The following is a 23,593-nucleotide window of genomic DNA, read 5'->3' as shown; positions in this document are numbered from 1 at the left end:
GCAGACCAGTATGACCAGTGGGTGTGCACTTTCCATACAGCTCATTTAAATGGGCGTGTCGTTCTGCCTACAGGAAAATCACGAACATTGAACAAAGATGCACGGCGTATATACAGCTTTGTAAATTACACATTTATTTTCAAGAAAATCTTTTAAATATTTGAAAAGAAAAAAAAAAATCAATGAAAACCACAGAAGACAAATTTGGTTCTACATATATTCTCAAATAAAGGACTGCAGCACTGTTGAAATACATGATTTTGTACCTGTTAAAAAAATGATCAGTGTTTATATTTGAACGGTTCAGAATGGTAAGTCTCCAAGGTGTGAGAAGGCACTTGACTGGTGGGGGAGAGACGCGGGGGGGCTCTAGTGGGGTGGAAGGGGGGGGGGGGGGCAGACCAGCCATCAGTTGAACCAGTTAAAACCATCATGAGACCCATTCATGCAACTCATCAAAAGGACAAAAGCAACAGCCAAGCGCCCTGCCGGAGACGCCGCAGGTCTCCTGAATATCACGATGTGGTACCAAGCGTTGAAAAACTTTAAAACCTTTTAAAGTAGCGAAAAGTCCTCATATCTCCCAAAAAACCTGCGGGTTTCAATACATTTCCGAGGCGTTTCTCCAGAGAGCAGCTGGCCGGACACAACAGGCGCGTGCCGCCAATTTAAAAAACACAACACAGTTTAGTCTCCCGCCTGTGCTACAAATGTCTTATTTCCTTTTTCGTTTTTTTCTCTCTCCTCCCATTTTATTTGGTTAGCTACGTTTAAGTGTTTTAGCCGAGAAAGGGAAATGTGCTCCAGACGCAAATCGATAAAGTTCTGAGGTGCGAGTTTTAAGGGCTTCTGTGGTGCCGAGGCCGCGGCGGCGGGGGAGGGGGCGGGGCGCTCACTGCTGGGCCAGCAGCGCGTTCCTGTTGGCCTTCATCTTCTCCAGCCGCTTCACCAGGTGGCTGTTGGTCATCTCCAGCTCCTCGTTCTTGTCCAGGGACGTGCGCAGCTGTGGGCGGGGGGTGAGATGAGATGGTCAATGGACTGCATTTATACTGCGCTTTTCTAACCAGTGGCCACTCAATGCGCTTTACAATATTGCCTAACATTCACCCATTCATGCACACATTCATCCATTCACAAACGGATGAATGCACACATTCACCCATTCTGGCACACTTTCACCCATTCATGCACACATTCACCCACCGACGGCAGAGTCAGTCATGCGAGGCGACAGCCGGCTCGTCAGGAGCAGTTAGGGTGAGGGTGTCTTGCTCAGGGACACCTTGACACTCAGCCGGGGATCGAACTAGCAACCTTCCGGTTACCAGCCAACCCGCACTACCTCCTGAGCCACATGCGGCCCTATGTGGAGTCGGTCAGAACAGCACAACGCTGCTCATCCCTGGGGGGGAAACGGGACTGGTGAACCCTCTCACCTCTCTCTGGAGTTTCCTCTTCTCCACCTTCAGCTCATCCTCCACCTTCTCAGAGTTGTCGGCCGATGCCTTGTACCGAGACACCTGTCCTTCTAGTCTGTTGATCTGCATGGGGGGGGGGGCGTTAAGAACAGACGGGTGAGCAGTCGTCCTACTTCCACGTCTATGAGCTACTGAAAGGTATTCCCCACTACTCACGTTTTGTTCCATTGTACCCATTTCCTGTTCCGCCTTCGAGAGCTTGAACTTGTATTCGCTGACCTGTCGGTTGGCATCCCCTGTAGAGACCGAACACACACGCGTTGGAGGACCGTAAGTGAACCGACTATACATTGCCGTCACCGTAAGAGAACCCTTCAATAAGAACGAGTGCTATGAGTCGTTACAATGCTACTCACTCTGCATCTCGATGACGTGCAGGTCCGTCCCGTTCTCCATCCTCTCCCCGTCGGTGGAGGAGCCGTCCATCTTGGCGTGCTTCTGCCTCTCGTCCTCCACCTGCATCTTCAGCCTCCTGATCTGGGCCAGCAGCTCGTCCTTCTCCTCCGCCTGCTTGCGTAGCCTGACGTCTGAAACGCACATGGGCCCCGGCCATCATTCAGAGCGGGAGATAGGACAGCAGGTATATCGTTTTTGCATCAAAATCGCAATTACGCACATGTGCGATATTCATATTGCTGGACGTACTATGTAAATATATATATATGTCCCATGTACGGTTCTCATTTTCTATAACTAATCTAGAGGAAGAGAAATATGTCTGATATAACATAATTTACTCAGATTTAAGTTGCTAGGGAGTGACTGTCCAACTTTTTTGGATGCCTTTGCCAGTGTTGCACCATACGAAACTGCAGATGTACTCATACATTGCTGAAAAAAATCTAAGTTTATTATCATTTTATTTTAATATATATATGATTGTCATATCGCAATAACTATTGCAGAAAGAAAAAATATCACAATACAATTTATTCCAATATCGTTCGGCCCTAAGCAGGAGTATAACATGTATAACGAGGTGGGTCGTCTCTACCTCCCCCCCTCTGAGGAGGACCTCTGGGTCGTCTCCCCCTCCCCCCCTCTGAGGAGGACCTCTGGGTCGTCTCCTCCCTCTCTGAGGAGGACCTCTGGGTCGTCTCCCCCTCTCCCCCTCTGAGGAGGACCTCTGGGTCGTCTCCTCCCCCCTCTCTGAGGAGGACCTCTGGGTCGTCTCTACCTCCCCCTCTGAGGAGGACCTCTGGGTCGTCTCCCCCTCTCTGAGGAGGACCTCTGGGTCGTCTCCTCCCTCTCTGAGGAGGACCTCTGGGTCGTCTCCTCCCTCTCTGAGGAGGACCTCTGGGTCGTCTCCTCCCTCTGAGGAGGACCTCTGGGTCGTCTCTACCTCCCCCTCTGAGGAGGACCTCTGGGTCGTCTCTACCTCCCCCTCTGAGGAGGACCTCTGTGTCGTCTCCTCCCTCTCTGAGGAGGACCTCTGGGTCGTCTCCTCCCTCTCTGAGGAGGACCTCTGGGTCGTCTCCTCCCTCTCTGAGGAGGACCTCTGGGTCGTCTCCTCCCTCTCTGAGGAGGACCTCTGGGTCGTCTCCCCCCTCTCTGAGGAGGACCTCTGGGTCGTCTCTACCTCCCCCTCTGAGGAGGTCGGCTCTTCCCACTCACCTAGTGGCCCTTCTCCTGCAGACTCCAGCAGCTGTGCGGCCTCCTGCGACACCAGCGTGAGGCCCGCTGCGGCGTGGTGGGGCTCGTGGTGGTAGTCCCCGTTGGGCGTGCCCTCGGGCAGGATCACCAGCCCGTGTTTCTGGGGAGAGGAGGAAGGCGGAGAGAGAGAGGAACCATGACTGCATTGCTCTCCTGGGATCCATCGCAGGGCAAAAATCGCGAAGACGGATGCCCTTAAACATGAGTATTTCTTTGTAGGTCAAACACAAATACTGGTCGCCTAATCGGTTCACTGTGTTTGTCAAACATAGGAGTTCGGCACTTGACACACACTGATTAGGCCGCACGAGTGGCTTTCAGCCCACACACAACACACAGGTACCCGGTGGGCTCATGTGGTCAGAGAACCAGCCCGTCCAGGCGGCAAGACGTTGCACAGAGCAGCAGTCACTCCGGGGTGGGTCAGGGGGGTGGACCTACCTGTCCCGCCTTGCTCTTGGCCTTGGCCTTGATGTCAGCCAGCTCATCTCTGAGCTCATCTCTCTCATTCCTAATGCAATCAAAGTATTCTTTCTGCCTCTCCAGTGCCTGGCCGGGGCACCGGGGCGGGGCAGAGCAGGAGACAGAAGGAGAGACGGAGGAGAGACAAGAGAAAAAGAGAAGCAGGAGAAAGGTTGGATGGACAGGAGAGGACTGACAGCTCCAAATGGTGTGCATGCAGGGCCGATGGCAGCAGCGTGCAAACACACTGGACACACAGAAGAGACAGCGGGAGCATGCCAGGCGATGGGAGACAGGATCATAGGAAGGGTTGCAAGAGGGAAGTGCAGGAAACAACATACAGGAACTGATGGTCAGGCAGGACTTTAAAAAAAGGGGAGAGAAGCTTAGCTCCTCCATGCCGTGGAATCCACACTCGGTTAAGATGTTTGAGTTTGTGTTGAGCACTGTCCAACGTGTTGTGAGGCCTCAAGATGCTTTTAAAGTGGATTAACGTTCCTTATGTACACACAGACCGTCTCTCGCTTCCATACTCAATTATTTCCATCCACAAAAATGTTTAGCAGCCAAAATCCAAACATGAGCAAACCTTTCTGTCCAGGGGATGTATGGGATGTTAACTATTTACACAGCAATCAAAACAAAGCACCATCCCCCCCCCCCTCCCAGAGGTCACGCAACAGCTCCCGACGGTGAGGGAGTGAGGGAGGGGGGGTTCTGACTACAGGCTGGTGACCAAGGGTCTCCATGGTGCACCAGCAGTATAAGATCTGGTCCACCCCCCTTCCCTCAGGCTAGACATCCAGTAGACCCCCACAGTGTGCGCGTGAATGCATTCCAGTGTTGTGTTTATTAATTATTATACAATTATTATACAAAAAATAAAACGTATCCATCCGACTGGACAGACTTGATGACTTCACTTCTCATCAATCAATCCTCTACAAACCTTTGGTTTGGCGTGATGGATAGTTTGCGGATGAGAGGCGTGATGGCTGATATACTTATAAGCACGCTGTGCTTCTGTTGAACACACGGGATGCACTAGCTTACGTTGGCTTATGCGCAATGAAAGCACGCATGTCCAAGCGGGTGTTTCTAAAGCATGGGTCAACAGGACCGGCCCCCAGGAGGAGGCGACACCCGTCCGTCCTGGTAGCCCGTCCTCCATGCGGTTACAAGCCGACCTGTCTAATGGGGGGGGGGGGGAAATGCGGCCCAGATGAGCCTCCTACCCCAATCTTTTTGTCCTTCCAGTTTATGGTCTCCTGCAGGTCAAACACTTCCCTGGTCAACGTATCTAACTTAGCCTGCATTTGCTGGCTCGCCTGGAGAGGAGAGGCGGGGGGGGCGTGGTGGAGAGGAGACGAGGAGGAACACGTCGTCACAGACACAGCAGCACCGGACCGGGAGGAACAGAATGAAACCATCAAACACAGAGCAGAAGGAGAATACACCGAGGTTTGGGAGAGAGACAGAGAGAGGTTGAGTTCGAGAGAGGTGGAGAGAGGAGAAGATGGACATGAAACCATCAAACACAAAGGAGAAGGAGAGTACACCGAGGTTGGGGGAGAGAGGCGGAGAGAGAGGTGGACAGAGGTGGAGATGGACAGAGATGGGCAGACTGGTTCACTTGGGAAAGACATTAGATGGCAAAGAACACAAGTGTTTAAGGACAGGACATGGGGATCAACTGAAACAGAGGTAGGGAGGCCGGAGCAGGTAGAAAGGACCTAAAGTGAGAGGGTTGGTGAGAGGACCGGGCCTTGAGCGACTCCGGGTGGCCCCGTTGCCTCCCCCTCCCCCGCGGGGTGTGTGTTCGCGGCGGTCGTACCTCAATCAGCTCGTCCCGCTGGCGGATGCCTTCCTTCAGCTCCTCCTGCTTGTGCTGCAGGACGTTACATGTGTGCTTCTGCCTCTCCAGCTCCTGTCGGGGGGGGGGGGGGGAGGAGGTTCAGCTACAGAGGAGGAGGCTGAGCCTGGCCAGCAGGGCTAGGCGCTCAGCCACAGGTCACAGCGGGCGGTATGACATGTGTAATGCATCATGTGACACATATCACATGTATAATGGGTTACGGGACATATGACATGTATAACACATCATGTGACACATATCACATGTATAACACGCCTTGACCAACTCCCCAGAACCACGGTAACATTGCCAGTTGGTTGGCATGGTAATGTCGGTTGTCATGGTAATGTGCAACGCCAACTGATGCCAGTTGGTTGGCACGGTAACGTTGGTTGGCTCTGGGGCCCCCCAGGAGGGGAGGGCCTTCTCACACCTGGGGGTGATGCCTCGTACCTTGGACTTGTCCTCCAGCTCCCTCTTCATCTCGGAGGTCTGCTCCTCCATCTCCTCCACCACGTCCTTCAGCGTGTCCACCTGGTAGATGAGGTTGGCCTTGTCGTTGTCCAGCTGGGCGTTGGACACCATGGCCTTCTTGTACTTCTCCTCCACCTCCGACAGAGACTCCTGGGGGGGACAGAGAGGTTAGGCGGAGCGAGGCGGGTGTTGCAGCTCACCTGCCTGCGGAAGAGGGTGGAGGTGGAGACGGTGGAGGGTGGGGTGGAGGAGGAGGATGAGGGTGGAGGAGGTGGAGGGTGGGGTGGAGGAGGAGGATGAGGGTGGAGAAGGTGGAGGGTGGGGTGGAGGATGAGGGTGGAGGAGGAGGATGAGGGTGGAGAAGGTGGAGGGTGGGGTGGAGGAGGAAGATGAGGGTGGAGAAGGTGGAGGGTGGGGTGGAGGATGAGGGTGGAGAAGGTGGAGGGTGTGGTGGAGGAGGAGGGTGGAGGGGGTGGAGGAGGAGGATGAGGGTGGAGGGTGGGGTGGAGGATGGAAGGGGTGGAGGAGGTGGAGGGTGGGGTTGGGTAGAGGGGTGGGGAGGAGGATGAGGGTGGAGGGGGTGGAGGAGGTGGAGGGTGGGCTGGGGAGGAGGATGAGGGTTTGGTGGAGGTGGGTGGAGGGGGGGCAGGTGGGCTGTCAACGATGGGATTGGACAGATGGTCAGTCGTAGGTTAAACCAGACATGAGAATTTCCAGATTCACAACGGTTCTGTGGTGTTCCCCCCCCCCCCCCCCCCCCCCCCCCCACAGGAGCTAAAGAATGGGTGTGGAGGGAGACCAAATCCTCAAAAAGACTACGTTCTGAACCTGGAAGTTCTCCCTCTTCATTAGGAGTGTATGGGAGGGGCTGGAGGGATTTGTAGTTCTCTGTGACGAATGGTTCTTTTCCCCCATCAGTCCATCACAAGCATAATGCTCCACTCATGATCTCTCCATGTGGAAAAGAACCAGGCCAGCAAAGAACTGAGTGAAAAGGGTGGTGGTGGTGTAGTGGTGGAGAAAAGGGGCAACAAACCATTGAAGTGAGACGCTAGAGTCTCACCCCGGCTGTGCTCTACCAAGTACAGGACATAGGTGTCAGGTGTGTTAGTCCACTACCCTGGTCTACAAAGTAACAAAACATGAGTGCACTTACTATAGAAGGTTAACCTTTGAACGCTCATTCAAAATTCCACACAGGGTGAGACAAAGGGAGAGTCAAAACGTTGGTGGGTGGCGATACTGAGAGGTGCAGACCGTGAGTCAGTCGCTGTGATAAGATGCTTCACTTCACACGTCATTCAATAGGGGTGAGAAAACCAGTGACCAGTCCCCTCGGATCACAGCAGCATCAGGTGTTCTGCTTTCGTTTTATACACACAGAGGCAGGTTAGGAAAAATCATGCAAAGTGAGGACCAAAGGGAAGCCAGGCCATTCAGAGACTTGGGGGGGGGGGGGGGGGGGAGATAGAGGTCACGGTAGAGGTTAAGGTTTACAGTCTGAGGGGGGATGGGGGGGGGGGGGGGGGAACTGCTGGTAGAGGCTGTAGAGTAGAGGGGTTGGTAGTGGGCATTAGAGGGTTCTACACAGAAAACACATGCTGGAGGTCTGACGTCCCGACTACCTTCAGCTCCTTAAGGCCCTGCATGTATCTCCCCTCTACATCCTGAATCTGGTCCTTTAGCTCATAGATATCCTGGTGGGCAGACAGAGGGGTGGCGGGCGAGGAGGAGGAGGAGGAGGAGGAGAGAGGGAGGGAAGGACAGAGGCTTGAATACGACCAGGCAGAGAAAGGAGAGCCAGTACCGGGTCAACACAGCCCGTGTCGCACACATGGACACCGGACACGAGAGGCCTCGCTCTGACAGGGAGGAAGGTTACGGTGCCGCTACGCACACACCCGGAGGAAACAGGCAGACGTAGGGGGCGTGGCGGCTGGCTGCAGGAGGAGGCCCAGGGGGCTTCCAACACGGGAGGAAGACGTTGAGGTAGTAGACCCGGTACGTACAGACCCGGAGCCCAGTGAAGGCCACATGCTCCCCTAGGAACTGTTAGGTGTCTCGCCCTTTATTCAACTATTTGATTGGTTAATGTTGACTTAAAGTCCGGCACTGTGATTGGTGGAAATAAACAGTGTATTGACGACCTGCAACAGTCAATGGTTATCATTGCAAACTAAATCATTATATTACAATTGCAAAGACATGGTCCACTGTGTGTCCACCGTATTCACATCATACCTCACACCTCATTCTGTATATTACTACTTGTATTACTTTTGCTGCCCTTCTGGTGTGATGCTGAACTGCGTTTTGTCTTCTCTGTTACGGCTGCATGATATTGGGCCATAGCTTTGTGGTATTTAAATTAAATAGGAAAATAAATAAGGCGTGTTGCCTTTTGTTGTTTCTTTGGAATTGGGAAATCTTTTGCTGGCTCATTTTGAAGTTCTACGACTAGCGGGGGCGGTCTATGGCTGCTTTGCTTGTCTGATCATTAACTGATCTACATGATCAGTGACTGGTGGTTTGCTGTGCATGCAGAGCCTGCATGTCACTCCCTAGCAACAAACTGTATCCATAACCCTTAAATCTGAGTAAATTATTTTATATCAGACCGATTTCTCGATACAAGGGCACGGCCACCTTACCCGGAGCTCACTCATACTGGCGTCGGGGTCGACCACGCCGCCCGCCTCCATGCTGCCCCTCCGGGACGACGTGCCCCCCAGCGAGGCCAGGGTGGCGGCCGAGAGGCTGGGGGTGGCACACCGCGACGAGGGCTGTGGGAACACAAGAGGCCCCCCCCGGGGGAGAGAGGTTAGACAGCCACGCAGAACACATTTACATTCAGGGCGTTTAGCAGACGCTTTTATCCAGAGCGACTTACAATAAGTACATTTGTCATAAGAAAGAGAAACAACAATATATCGCTGTCGGTACAGTAAGGATGTTCATAGAACCAAGTGCCAAGCACTTACAATCACTAGGTTAATCCATTCCCCGTATACAAAAAAGTTGTGCAGCATCTTATCCTAGCTAAGTACTATTTTTTAAGTTCCAGGACGTACAACATACATTAAGTGCGTACATTTAGGTCATTTAGCAGACGCTTTTATCCCAAGCGACTTGCAATAAGTACACGACACGGAATCACACACAGTGTGGTTCAGGGCAGCAAGGGTCAGAACCCCAGAGTGAGCACCACCACCGCACACCACCATGCTTTGAGCTGAGCTGAACCGATGAGCAGCAGCTCATCGGTTCAGCGCAGTCGAGGCACGCCTCGGGGTTCTAGGCGGCAAAGACTGTACGGAAAAGGATTTGTCTCTTACCCGGCTGTAGTCTGGGAAGGTCTTGTCACATTTGTCGTCCAGCTGGAAAGAGACGCAAAACTAGAATGAGTACGATGGATTTAAGGGAACGAGCTCGGAACGCGGCCCATGCGTAGAGGACAATGATGGGCTCTTCCTGTGGATCCGGTGGTTCCTTTAGGAGCTGAACGGTGGTTAGTCGAGGAGTTAGAGCGCGATGGAGGTCAGGGCGCTCGCTCGTGAGGAGAGCGGCACTGAACTCAACAAGCAGGGGAACCGACTCAGAGTCCGTGAGACACACTTGATTAGGAAAACAGGGAACACGACTGACTCCCTCAACACCATGCCATCACACAACAACACACCGATGCGGGTGTCTTTTCTTTTTCTTCTTCTTCTTCTTTACTCCATTTATACCGCGCTTTTCTAACCAGTGGTCACTCAAAGCGCCTTACTATACTGCCTAACATTCACCAGTTCATGCACACATTCACACACCGACGACGGTGTCAGCCACGCAAGGCCACAGCTGATTGTCCAAGGCCATTGTCATGCTGGCCTTCTGTTAGTGAGGTCATCCAGGGTCAGGGGTCACACGGCCCTCGCCGTCAGCCACTTACAAAGTCCAGGTCGGGGATGCTGAGGTCGTCCAGGTCGGACACGACGCTGCCCCGGCGGTTGGAGCGGCTGAAGTAGTCCGCCGCCGACTCGCTGATGTCAGAGAAGTCAGAGGACTGCTCGGTGCACGAGAGACCGGACCATACGCACGCACGCACGCACGCACGCACGCACGCACGCACACGAGAGAGACCGGACCATACGTGTACACACACATACACATGTACACGCACACGAGAGCCCGCAACACACATAAGTTCAAACACACATATACACACGTTTGAGGACAGACATGAGGACAAGAAAGAAGTGACAGTGAAGGAGCAGTGAAGGAGAAGGGAAAAAGCTGAATAGTTCATGAAAAACTGTGAAAATACGTCCCTACGCCATATTGACCCATTGCTCTAAAACCACAGCAACACAGTGCACCAGTTAGCAAATGGTACGACAATACCATCTACCAACGCATCATCAACTAGTGGGTCAACTGTGGGAGGGGCCTAGTGAACTGATGATGATGAGGAGAGTGGGCGGGGCCTCACCACACTGTCTCGGCGGCCTCGGCTGTAGCGGTCCTGGGACACCGTGCTGACCGAGTCATCGTCTGAGGACTTGATGGGGAACAACACACACAGTGAGGGTCCTCTCCCCATCACTACCACACACACACACACACACACACACACACACACACACACACACACACACACACACACACACACACACACACACACACACACACACACACACACACACACACACACACACACACACACACACACACACACACCAGCTCATAGAGCTGGGGCATCACTTGGTCACACCGATGAGGATGATGCACTGTATGGTGCAGCTCTCGATTCATGCGATTATATTAGGACGTACGTCCACAACCCAGGACAGAAGGGGCTCTCTGCTGTACCCTGTACAGTAGCCTTCACAGCATCATGATATCTCTACTCCAACTGTCACAAACACCATGCGGTACACCGCACCGGGCCCAAGATAGCTCATCCCGTTCTGGTGCACATGTTGGAAATGGAGGGCATTGTGAGGGTGTGAGTAGCAGTGTTGCATGTGTGTGTGTGGGTGGTGCATGTGAGGATGAGTGAGTGTGTGTGAGGATGAGTGAGTGAGTGAGGTGCATGTGAGAATGAGTGAGTGTGTGTGAGGATGAGTGAATGAGGTGCATGTGAGGATTAGTGTGTGTGTGTGGGGGGGGTTGGCAGACGACATGCAGGGCGGGGGTGGGTGGAGGGACCTCACCACAGGGCTGCTTCGGGCGGACCAGCTGTACTCAGAGGGCTGTGGAGAGTGGGGTGGGTGGAGGTGGAGGAGGAGGTGAAGGGTGGGTGGAGGAGGGTGGGGTGGAGGAAAGTGGAGGAGTTGGATGAGGATGGGAGGAGGTGGGGTGGATGGTACACTGTTAGCATGAGGTCGCACATCGGGTCAGAGGTCGTGATATAGTGGAGAGGCTGCTTGCTGGACACACACACACACACACACACACACACAGACACGAGAGACTCACAGCCTTAGAACTGTAGCCTGAACCATAGAGCCCTGCGTCGTCGTGAATGGAGGCCTGGGAGGGGGGGGGAGGAGCACAGTATCAGAGAGGGAGGCATGAATCCCACAGTCAGCAGTCTTCTCTTCCTCATGCAACGAGAGTCAAACACAAAGCCTGCTTCCTCGTTCTGACTCAGTTCATGTCAGTGTTGTACAGGGAGAGGGGGGGGGGGGGAGAAAGTAATCGGTTTGCCACTAAGCCACCGGACTCTATGAGGAGCAACACAACTCCCTGGCCCCACACCAAGTGGCCTGAGGGCCTGCGAGAGCTAAACATAGCCGGCCGCACACAGGCCCAGGCATCCAATGAGATATGGACGTGCTAATGCTATGTCTGCGCGAGCTTCAGGGGGGAGTGGTTGGCAGTTTCAGGGGCTGGCAGGGGGGGGGGGTCTACTTGTCAAAGGGTAACTAGAGGTATGCTGAGGGGTGGGTGGGTCTGGCACGATGCAGTGAACTGACCATGCTGTAGCTACGGGCCAGCCCAGTGCCGACGGTGGAGGAGGAGGAAGAGGGGGTGGTGGTGACGGCAGCGGTGGTGGAGAGCTGGAGGGTGGACGGGGGATCAGAAGGTCAAGGTTCAGGAGTTGAAGAGTGGGAGAAAGAGGTTTGAGTTTGAGGTCTGTCCTGCAGTGGGATTAGGATGTGAAGCCGCTGGGTGTGTGTGTGTATGTGAATGTGAGATCCCTGTTTCTACACACTATCTACACGGCTTTGGGCAAATATGCACTGGAGGCATTTGCATGGATTCAAATAGTCGGGGCAGACAGTCTCTCTTTATCGCTAGGCTCTAGAGTGGATATTGTACAGCACAGCTGCATGACCCCAAGCGTCTGCCGTGAGACAGGCAGTGTGTCTAGGAGACTTATAGAGTACAACCATCATAAACTCCTGATACAACAGTGGAGATTTATTATTGGCGTTAAACTGGAGCGATAAAGATAGGGCTAAGTTCTGGGCCGGGCTAAAGTTTCTAATGTTGATGAGTCAACCCAGGAAGAGCAGCAGTAGAAGTAAGACTGCAGTGTGTGTTTATGTGTGTGCATGTGCATGCATGTGTGTGCGTTTGAGTGTGTATATGTGCGTGTGTTTGGGTGGGTGCGTGTACGTGTGTATGTGTACTTTGTGTGTGCGTTCATGTGTGTACGTGTCTATGTGTACGTTTGTGTATGTATGTGTATATGTGCGCGTTTGGGTGTGTAGGGGCTGGGTGGAGGAGCACCAACCCGGGGCTGATATGAGGTCATTGGCTGATATGAGGTCATTGAAGAAGGAGGTTTGGACTTGGCGGTGAGGCTGCTGTACTTCCTCTGATCGTGGTACAGCCCGGTCTAGGAAGAGCCCCACACACAACAGATAAGACAGTTTGAGGCTGCTTACAGTGGTAGGACACACACACACACACACACACACACACACACACACACACACACACACACACACACACACACACACACACACACACACACACACACACACACACACACACACACACACACACTATATAAGTTCATTCTCAGTCAACCCTTATGCATAACAGTGCTAAAGCAACACATACTATTTTCCCTCTGGAACTTTCAACTTGTTCCATCAACAGTGAAAGTAAAGAAGCTCTGTTGCATCAATACTAGTGGCAAGAGGCTAGCATGCTAATGAAGGAGCAGGCCAGCAGGGATGGGAAAACACTGACCAGCAGATCCTTCCTGGAAGAGGAAGAGCTGATGGACGAGGCCTTCCTATGGCCCTGCAGGTCACTGTACACAGAGCTCTGCCCAACACCGGAGACACAAAACACCACCGTCAGCACTAGAGTAAACTAGAGATACAAAGGCCTAGCAGGAAGCACGTAGCGCGGATACATACAGTGGAGCGGGAGCTCTTCAGCGCGGACGAGGTGGAGAGGCTGTCGGACTAGAGAGAGAGACAGAGACAGAGAGAATGTTGACCGTGAAAGGCCCAACATCTGGTGGACTTGATTCTGACATTAAGCATGCTGTCGGATTTGTGCTTCATGCTACAAATCATAGTTTGGAAAAACAACAGTTTGGATTTTTGTTAGAAGCCTACAGCCTACAGTATGAGTAACAGAACCGTGATTCTAATGGTTTATCTTGCGATGAAAATATTTGGGGATGGTTAATCTTTTGGCACCTCACAGAAAACATTAGATGAAATACTAAACAGCTGAGTCCTAAAGAAAATGTGTGCGATGTGAAACAATCTCCATTAAAATGAAGAGAATCCTGCTTTAGCTGTTCTTTGTTATCAGCACCTCATTATACAGTTATGTATCAAAAGCCTATGCTTTAACAACGCTATCCATCAACCGATTATACAACCAAAGTCTGACAACAGAGTCTTTGGTTGAAACTAACTAAAGTGGGCTGTGCATAAAGTGGACCTCACAAAAGCTGAAAACCTGCCAATGATCATGGTGTTATACAATGCTAGCCGCTATTGCCTTCAAACTCCGACATACGCGGTTGATTATTATTATCGGTTCATTATCTAAAGACGATGCATGCCCTCACACTCGCATGCAGAAACTCAGAAACCTACCAAGAGGTCTTTTCTACGGGAGCTGGACCTGCTCTCAGACCTCTTCTGAGAGGCCAGGTCTCGCACCGAAGAAGACGTGGACTTGGAAGCAAGAACAGAAATGAAGATTGAAAACTTGAGGCTCAAGCTTCTAAAAAGGTGAGCACATTATACAAAAAAGCCATCCACACCTTTCACCAACTGGCCCACCAGTCAACCAACACAGTGGCCTTCACACATCTTTAACAGTACACAGTGTCTTAATAAGAAGGGACCAGCCTGTCTACTGCATGATGCCCATATGTACACACCCTGTAGCTGCGGACCGACATGAGGTCATCGTCCAGGCCCTGTGGACGGGGACGGAGAGAGGGAGACATGGAGGAGGAAAGTACAGAGAGAGACGTTATGAACGATGGACTGGCTAGAGAGGGGCAAATTATGAGAGAGAGAGAGAGAGAGAGAGAGAGAGAGAGAGAGAGAGAGAGAGAGAGAGAGAGAGAGAGAGAGAGAGAGAGAGAGAGAGAGAGAGAGAGAGAGAGAGAGAGAGAGAGAGAGAGAGATAAGAGGAGAGAGAGAGAGGGGCGAATGATAAGAGGAGAGAGAGAGAGGGGCGAACGATAAGAAAGAGGAGAGAGAAGTAACGGCCAGAGGAAAGGACAGTGGATACCGACCCGGCGCTGATAGCCACTGGACCGACTACTACTACTACTAGTAGTTCTGGCCTTCTCAGTGTCAGCCTGGGGGAGAGGAGAACTACAGGTGAGAACTAAATACATACAGCACCTCAGTTCCAACAAGAGGCGAAAACCCAAAACCATGCCAACCCGCCTCTGCGCAGAGCATGTTCACAACACAGTTAATCTCACAAACAAGCCAGGTGTTTAGTCACGTTTCAAACGAAACGTCGTGTTCAAGGACCCGGGTCGTTTTTTCTCCTTTCAAAAAGCAACAGAACTTTATTCTGGTGTCAACACACCACCATCGCACACCAACGGCAATCGAGAACTAAAACGGGTTATTTGAAACAATGTTTTCTCTCTGCATCTTTTAAAACCATGCAGTCTAGTCACAGAGTCTCTTATAATGAGACAGACAGACAGGCAGGCAGGCAGACAGACAGACACACCGGGCGCAGTGTATCCAAAACAAACAGAGCCCAGTGGCATCCTGCCAGTGAGCTAAAGTGCTGTTAAAGTGAGTCCAGTCCACTCTGGCCACTGCCAGTCAAGCGGGTCTTTAGTACAACAAACATACACACAGGTAGGGGGGGGGGGGGGGGGGGGGGCAGCTCCAGCGGCACCCCGACCCCCCCAGGACCTACCATCCACTGGTGGATCTGACCCCATTTACGGCCCCCACTTCCAGACGAAGAGTGGTAAGGGAGCTGGACGGAGACAGGTAGAAGAGACAGTGTGGACACACACACACACACACACACACACACACACACACACACACACACACACACACACACACACACACACACACACACACACACACACACACAGAATCATACTTTCGCTGCGTCAGATGTGATGTCTAAAGTACACAAGTCATGTCAGGAGTGACCAGGAAGGGAGAGAAAGGGAAACCAGCTCCACTGTTGACTCGCTGTGGAACAAAGAGGTTACCTCATCGGTCACCACACAGGGTTGAAGAACCGACACACTGTTCCAGAGTTACACTGAGAGCGGAGCGATAGCACATATTGATCTTTCCCTTGTGATGCTCTGAACACCACACAGCGGTGGTTTCCAAAACTCTCCGGAGTTTGGGCACGCCGCGCTCCCAACCAGACATACACTGAACACCAACTTAAAGTCACAGGACATTTGGGAGGACCAATGTCAGCCTCGGTATGACCAGGATATAATAGAAACTGGTTTATTAGCAATGTTGGCGCCGTTTCACACACTGCAGACTGTCCAAAACAAGTACACATGGCGGGCTCATGAATAATAACATTGTATTGAAATTGAGCATGAACTTGCATTACTCAGAAGAATGACTCGATAATGGAGTGAATATGTACTAAATGTATTGAATATGTATTAAATGTCAAGCCTAGGCCCACCTAAACGGCCTCAAGACGTGATGGTTTGGACCCTCTATCGTGGAGGATAAAACAGAAGTGAAGAGAGAGGGAGAGACTAAGAGGAAATAGGACTGGCTAGAGAATTAACACAGTGGGGGGGGGGGGGGGGAACCGGCAGCTATGGAAATGTTTCAATGCCAAGGACAGCCGAAGGAGGCCTGATTTGTTTGCTTCATCTTAAGGAATTACTTCCTGTATACACAAGATACCCCCTTCAGCCCCAATGAGGTCCTCGCAGTGGAACAGACTTTCCTTTGTGTATATACACGCTGCGTTCCGTATTTAAACTGGGCCGGGGGAGGAAAATCCAACGCACACAGAGGGACCTGGCGGAGTGCTCCACCGTGGCCTATATTAAGAGCAGGAGGAGTGACGGCATGTCTTGGCCCTGGCCGCTACAGTGGCCAGTGGTTAGCCGGGGCGCTCGGTGGCTCAGCTTTCCGCTCGCTGGGTCTTACCTCCTTCTGCTGCCGTTCCAGTTCCCTCATGCGGATGTCTCTGGCCTCCGCCCGCGCGGCCCTCTTCGCTGCCAACCTGGCCTCCGCCTGAGGGGGAGAGCATCCACACATTGGTTACACACTCTTCATCGTCAAGGAAACCACACCACAATGTGAAAAGCAATAGGAATAATGGTGTAAAGATTACGCTTGGAAGGTAATGATGACACAGGCTGAGGGTGAATGGGAGACACATAGAAGAAATAAGTTTAGTTTCCGTCTTCTTTTTGATTGCTTGGTCAAAGTACGCATCGTGAGTTTTTAAGTTTGTCGCACATTAACCTGCCCCTTTAGCAGCCCTTTGACTAACATGAGCTACAGTGGGCTTCTCAGTCGGATGATTGCTATTAATAATAGTTGTAATACTACTACTACGATAGTCACAGTCATCACAGCAACACACAAAACCAAGATGCCGTCCTTCTTTCAGGAGTCGTTTATCCTCTCATCTCTGGCATTCCTCCTGGAACAATAGCCCTGAGTGTAATGAACTGCAGACATTGACTGACAAGACCATACAGCACATTTTGCCCTGGCTGAGTCACAGCTCCAGAATACTGTGGAGCAACAACCAGAGGTCCTGGGATGCCTCATCACCAGCAACATGTGCTAAGCATCAGCTCCAGGGAGGCTCATACCTCCCTGGGGGGGGGTGTCAATGGTGAAGAAACAAACAGAATCCGACTGGGTAAACTGGGCTTCAACATGGCCTCATTTTGCCCAGTAAAAAGTAAAGAGCAAAGTTATGGCACTCATTTCAACGAGCAGAATATTTATGCACTGAAGCGTAAGTAGCGCATAAACCCAGAATGAAGACCAGACCGTCTTTTACGAGGTCTTTATCAACACCTTGAGACGTGCCCAATCAATCTTTCCTGAGAGGAAGGGACAACAGAAGCAAGATCCATTGCACCATCGGCCCCCTGCTGAGGCAAGCGAGGATGAATGGGGGAGCTCATTTTCCAGGGAAAAACAGCAATGTGGGGCTGATACAAGCAAGACCCTACAGTACCTACTCGGGGCGGCATGTGGCTCAGGAGGTAGAGCGGATTGGCCGGTAACGGGAAGGTTGCTAGTTCGATCCCCGGCTGAGCAAGCCACCTCACCGTAACTGCTCCCGACGAGCTGGCTGTCGCCTTGTGTCAATGTCGTCGTGTCAATGTGTGTATTAACCGTTGTAAGTCGCTTTGGATAACAGGGTCTGCTAAATGCCATAAATGTCAATGTAAATGTAATCACAACAGTGGGGGGCTGATACAAGCCAGACCCTACAGTTCCCAGCCTCCAGGGGAACGCTGTCAGCAGGACTCAGTGCTCTGCTCAGCCCTCCTCTATATTTACATTCAGGGGAATTTGCTGACGCTTTTATCCAAAACGACTTACAACCATTCATTCACACATTCACACACCGACGGCGGAGTCAACCACGCAGGGCGACAGCCAGCTCTCGGGAGGCGTCTGAGGCGTCTTGCTCAGGGACACCTCCACATTCAGCTAGGAGGAGCCGGGGAAACTAGCAACCATTCCGGTTACCAGTCAACCCGCTCTACCTCCTGAGCTACTGTGGCCCCATTAGCATTAATGCCTCGTGAAACTAAACATTCCGTCTGTAAAAGACAATGCCACAATTACTCCCCCATGCAGCTCATCCTCTTTATCTTCCCCTGGAGTTTGGGGCCATAAAAACTGGGCATTTCCTATCAGTATCTGGCTGCTGCTGACAACCGGGGCCAGAATTCCAGAGGAGGCTTATCAGGGCTGCCAAAGTGCAGGGCATGTTGTGGCCGTTCCTGTTGGGAACGGCCCAAAGTTGTGTTGTTGGTGCTCTTTGTCTCGCTTGTAAGTGGAGAAGTCACCTTAATTTGTTTTGTTTACCCACAACAACATCCGTTATTAACATTACAAATGTTGAGTCTTCATTATTACGATTTAACTTTAGCAATTGGCGACCAAGGAAAAGGAGGAGAGAGTACTTCAACAGTCATAAAGGCAAGATAAAATCACGCCTTTTTATATGAGATCACGGATTAGGGAAACCTCATCCTAGAGGGCACTACATTCTGCTGCAGGAGGTTTAGAAAGGACAATGCAGGCTTCAAACACAACAAGTCCTGTTGAGCAATTTTGTCACGTTGTCATTCAGAGACCGGTGACTTCAAAACCTTCAGCCAAGGCATCACTGTCTTCACAAAAGAGTTAATCAGTTGGTAATGAGAATGATACTGATAATGAACAAAGCAATATTCATACTATAAGAATCCATTATATGACCGAACCAAACTTGAAAAGCACAAAGCACGTGGTGCTACCTTGCTAAGTGCATTCCATGTGTGTTTTCATAATGACATCCCACTAGCCAAAACTAACAATCATCAGTCAGGTGGAACTGTCCCCATTCTCAGTAACCATCAGTGAGCAGCCGCATGTCAATATCTTGTCCTACTTGTTGATCTGGATGGTTGGCTACTGTGGTGGGCTCAATAAACAGGCCCTGCTTTCCATAACCATGTACATGAGATGAGAAGGGAAAGTGTGTGCGTGTGTGTGGCTGTCAGTCTGCGTGTCTGTCAGTCTGAAAGCCTGTGTGACTGTCTGTCTGTATGCCTGTGTATGTGTGTGTCTGTACGCCTGTGTCTGTCTGTCTGTCTCAGCCCCTCCATTAGACATACAGCAACCCGGGGGGAGCGGTGGGAGCGGTGGTGGCGGTGTGTGTGGTGGGTCTGTGTTCCCTGCACCTGTCCGACCGTGTGACCTCCTCTGCACAGCAGCAGAGGCAGCACAGCTGAGTCCTGCGTCTCAGCCTCTATCTATAGCTCTGTCTGTTAGGCCTGCAGCTCTCCCAGCACCCTCATCATGGGACCGGGACCAGGAGGGGCGGGGGGGAAATCTGAGCAGTGCCAGAAGTGCACCATCATAGACCTCCAGCCGGCCATGCATCAGGGACCGCCGCCGTGGTACTACTGGCTCCACCTCTCCCTGGGCGCCGTGACTCAGTGTGTCAGGTGCGTGTGTGGGTATTTATACATGCCACATACTGCCACCCAAGTCTTTGTTATGAATTCATTTGTATTAAAAAAGCAGCCATTCCCTGTAGTTGTAACACATGAGAAATACACTGCTTGGACTGCACTAAAGACTATTTGCTTTGATGATGGTCTTTATACAAATTTTCCCATTGTCCTCACATTTACGTGCCTTCCTTGGAACTGCCCTCCAGAATGACTATCAGATCCATGTTGTACATGTAACCCTTATTCGTATGCCAATAACAATGTCATACTACTGTAATATTGTAGGATAATGTCTGTTACTGAAAGCCCAGTATTTATATATATTTCCATGACTATCTTTGACTATGACTATCAATATTACTTGAGCCTTTCCTATAACCAGCTAACTGGGTTCAATTCAATGTGTTGGATGTACTGACAGTATCAAGCCTTACAATCTGATCTTTGACTGATCTGATCATTAACTAGGTCTACAGGATTCTCAAAGGTGTGAGTAGACTATTATATAAGCTGAAATAGCCATTACATAACTAGTTAACACTTTATCACTGAGGCCAGGTCTAGAGTAAAGTGTCAAACAGCAGAGACCGAAGCCAAACAGAACATGAACAAGTGTCAATTTCACAGCTCGGGGTTTGAATCATACACTGTATGAGTACAGACGTCCAACCCTGCACAAACAAGAATAGTACCAGGCCAAGTCAGCCTTGATCACCATCAAACACCATCGGATCCTTGTTCATACCCTAACGTCGTCCATGTTGTGAGAGGATTCTAGTGTTTCAGAATGACGGTAATGCAAGTGTCCTCCAAAGCAAGGCTATGGAGTGCAGGGCTCAAATTCAACAGCTTTCTCTGCCCTGGTCTGTGCCAAGCACCAGCAGAACTCGCTCTCAACACTCAAGGCCGGGCATGAATAACCCACGATAGAAATTAGAAAGTTGCTAAGTTTCACAGCACTTTATGGGAAAGTGGGGAAGTGTTGGAGGTTTCCGGGCTGCGCTCATGCCCACCGTTTTGCCCATGCGCAGAGCCAACGTCAACGAGGTTCATTCCAGAAAAACTGATTCATTCAGAGACCAACTGGGTGGTGCCGATGACTCATGTTTCTATGATGGGCCTGCATGACTATAAAGGGAGCAAATGGAGCCCTGCGCTGAGTGCAAGTGGACGGGGCTCAGGGCGACAGACCGGGATGGAACATTCTTTAACTGTATCAAGGCAGCCATAGGGAGCCGAGTGAGACGATTTAAGAAAGCTTCAGGGAGGGAAACCGGAACCCTTCGCTCTGAACGCTCCGAGACAAGCAACAACAACAGTCTTGCAAAATCATCCGAACACAACATGAAAATATGGCAAAGCCTACTCTTAATGTATCGGAGTGATTTGTGCCTCAGAACCGCATGTTTTCCACCCTGTACACCGACCAAACCGCTTGGTCTGGGGAAAAGCAAAGGAATGGCATCCCTGTGTGTAACAAAATGGAATGATCTACTCCAGGCAAGTCAATACAGGCCAGGTTGTCTCCCTCACATTGCTTTCTCTGACGCGGACGCGGACCCCGCCCCCCCCCTCCTAAAGCCAAATCGCGACAAGTCAAGTCAATCCCCAAAAGCAGCTGTCTCCCTTGCTCTGGCTGCAGCAGCGTTTAGTGAGGAGTACCTGAATATCCACATGTTATGAGCAGAAAGACCATCGCCCAACAAAGGCCAGCAGTGTTTGGACATGTGTGCCTGAGGGACCCTGTGGCTAAACTCCTGTTTGATGGCCATCCATTCTTTGACCCTACTGCATTTAAACAGCGTTTTTTTCCTGAGCCACATGCCGCCCCAACATCATTGACACATTCTTCTTATTCTATCTACTCGGTTCCGATGTGCTACCCTGGTTACGGCAGAGGAAAAATAGGGGGATATTATATAAACATTATTTTCCGTATCGATTGCATGTTTACCGGTGAACCACAGCTGGTTGTGCAGGGACCTGAACTCACCTCCCGAGCAATGCTGCTCAGGGCCTCATCCTCGGCCGAGAAGCGGTCTCTCAGCGGGGCTCGCTTCCTCCCAGTACCTTGTGTCCCCATCACTCCTGGGAAACTTCAGCACCAATACGCTGCTTTGAGACCAAAATGATAAAACTGTTGCCCCAGCACCTGAAAACAAACCAAACAGGATTATAAGTTACTATTTACACTTTAATAAACGTTATTTTGTAAATGCATATGCCTTCCAAAGCAGAAACGCACTGAAGATCTAAGCCATTGATAAAAGCACGTATAACCTACAACGGCACACATAACTTGTTCCTTGTAAACTTTCAGGGCTAAATACAGCTGGACATGTTCACCTTATGTAGGGTATGACCTAACCCTGATCCCATCACTCCCTTTCTGCAGCAAGAGGAGACCACCATAGTAACTCATTCCTGACTGCTCTCGCTGTAGGGGGCTTTGCATAAACAGTTGTGGTTGACATAAACCAACTGTAAAATGGAACACGCAAGAAGAACTCTCACGCCATCCAGGATCTGGTCTACCGTGTGTGGTGCTGGGTGCATTGGAGACGTTCAGCATAACACAATGCGAGTGTAATTTATAAATAGCTCATGAGAGAACCACATCGCAGTGGTTTGAAAGGCTAATCAGTCGGTTAGTGTGGAATAGTTATTGCGCACACATCCATACAACCTCGGTTGAGTCATGGGGCTGATGTGACATGAATACGCCCCGATAAGGAGCCAGGGACACGGGGGTCGGTGTGTCATATAAACGTCAGTGGTACTGGTTAGCATTTCCCGACTGCCAATAATAAGCAAAATAGTTGGTCATCTGTCGATCCCACGACATTATGGTTACACCAAACGCTGTTTTACACATTAATCCAGCACAGATGTACACAAGCCTCCCCATAATGGGTTGTTTGGACTGAACACACCAGCCCTACCTTTGGGGGGATCGTAACCTTCGCCTCGGTCAACCTATATTTAGTGTCCTGCTTATTGCTAAATATCGCGTAATCAATGGGCGTCCCGTTACCCGTCCAGCGTGCACATAACCCACCATGAATAGGCTGTTAAAACACATCCTAGCGGCTAACATTAGCCCGGACGGACACGCGATAGATCAGGTGAGCTGGCTAATTTGTGAATTAGCCGACCTACCGAGCTACGTCCACCTGGAAAGTTTCAACAACGCACTTTTACAATCATATCTGGGGTTTAAGATTAAAAAGGTGGTCGGCCATGCTATCCACAAGTCCCCCTTTCGCCACAGTAGCCCCGCTAACACACCGAGGGGGGTGTTCTTGGTGGGGAGAGGACTAGCTAAGTCCGTTAGCTGATTAGCTCGATTAGCTCCGTTAGCCCGGGAAGCTAACCGCGGCTGGTCCCGACACCCGCCGGACCCCGGGCGCCGCACGCCCCGCTCCCCGCCGACCGTATCCCCCTACCTTCAAGTCCAGCGTGCCGCGGCCCGCTGGGTGAAGTCCTCCTCGTCCCGGTGGTTCAGAGAGCCATGCGACGTTGTTTCCCCCCGTCAGAGTGTGAGGTTATGTTCCCGGTTGACAGCTGTCATCGGTGCGCCTGCTGGGTGTGATCCGCCGCCCTCCGTCGTCCGTCCCCGGGTTCAGAGGAGGCTGGAGCGGCTGGGGCGCCCGGATGTTGGGGGACCTGGGGGTATCGTTTTCGCGTTTCGTCAGTGGCGTCTGGCGGCTGGATCTATAACTAACTATAAATATATATATATAATATATAAAATAAAGTATAGATATATTACATATATATTATTATATATATGATAATATATTCATATTATATATTATTGTGCTGTATATATAATATATATCATATATATTTATATATATTATATATATGATATATGATATAATATTATATCATATAAATATAAATGTTAATCTTACTATATTACCCACTAACCAGTGAAGATATCTTATTTTCTAAGTTTCTTTCGTGGTTGACGTGGTGTGCTGTTGCTTCATGTTGTGAGGGCATTCGACTTTGGTATATTGG

At 50.9% G+C, this 23,593-nt stretch overlaps 1 protein-coding gene across 7 annotated transcripts; it reads right to left on the bottom strand.

The window, feature by feature from the left end:
- Positions 1–111: 111 nt before the first annotated feature.
- lrrfip2 (leucine rich repeat (in FLII) interacting protein 2) lies at positions 112–23,202 on the bottom strand. Of its 7 annotated transcripts, XM_084470826.1 has the most exons (27): positions 23,014–23,202; positions 21,561–21,719; positions 16,518–16,604; positions 15,286–15,348; positions 14,636–14,701; positions 14,273–14,311; positions 13,983–14,063; positions 13,287–13,334; positions 13,114–13,191; positions 12,650–12,754; positions 11,886–11,969; positions 11,386–11,439; positions 11,121–11,159; positions 10,397–10,465; positions 9,857–9,970; positions 9,258–9,299; positions 8,574–8,705; positions 7,548–7,619; positions 5,902–6,072; positions 5,428–5,520; positions 4,829–4,921; positions 3,573–3,680; positions 3,093–3,231; positions 1,835–2,005; positions 1,635–1,714; positions 1,437–1,541; positions 112–1,003 (listed from the first exon to the last, which is right to left on the bottom strand). In XM_084470826.1, the coding sequence occupies exons 2-27, from the start codon at positions 21,648–21,650 to the stop codon at positions 893–895; spliced, it is 2,334 nt and encodes a 777-aa protein (XP_084326952.1). In that variant the 5' UTR covers positions 21,651–21,719; positions 23,014–23,202; the 3' UTR covers positions 112–892. The 7 variants fall into 7 exon arrangements, with proteins under 7 accessions (XP_084326952.1, XP_084326953.1, XP_084326954.1 ...); XM_084470827.1 differs by lacking the exon at positions 7,548–7,619; XM_084470828.1 differs by lacking the exons at positions 3,573–3,680; positions 4,829–4,921.
- Positions 23,203–23,593: the final 391 nt, after the last annotated feature.

The sequence above is a fragment of the Micromesistius poutassou genome (assembly GCF_964030765.1).
Source record: "Micromesistius poutassou genome assembly, chromosome: 7".
Lineage (NCBI taxonomy): Eukaryota > Metazoa > Chordata > Actinopteri > Gadiformes > Gadidae > Micromesistius > Micromesistius poutassou.
This window is presented reverse-complemented; position numbering and strand designations above follow the sequence as displayed.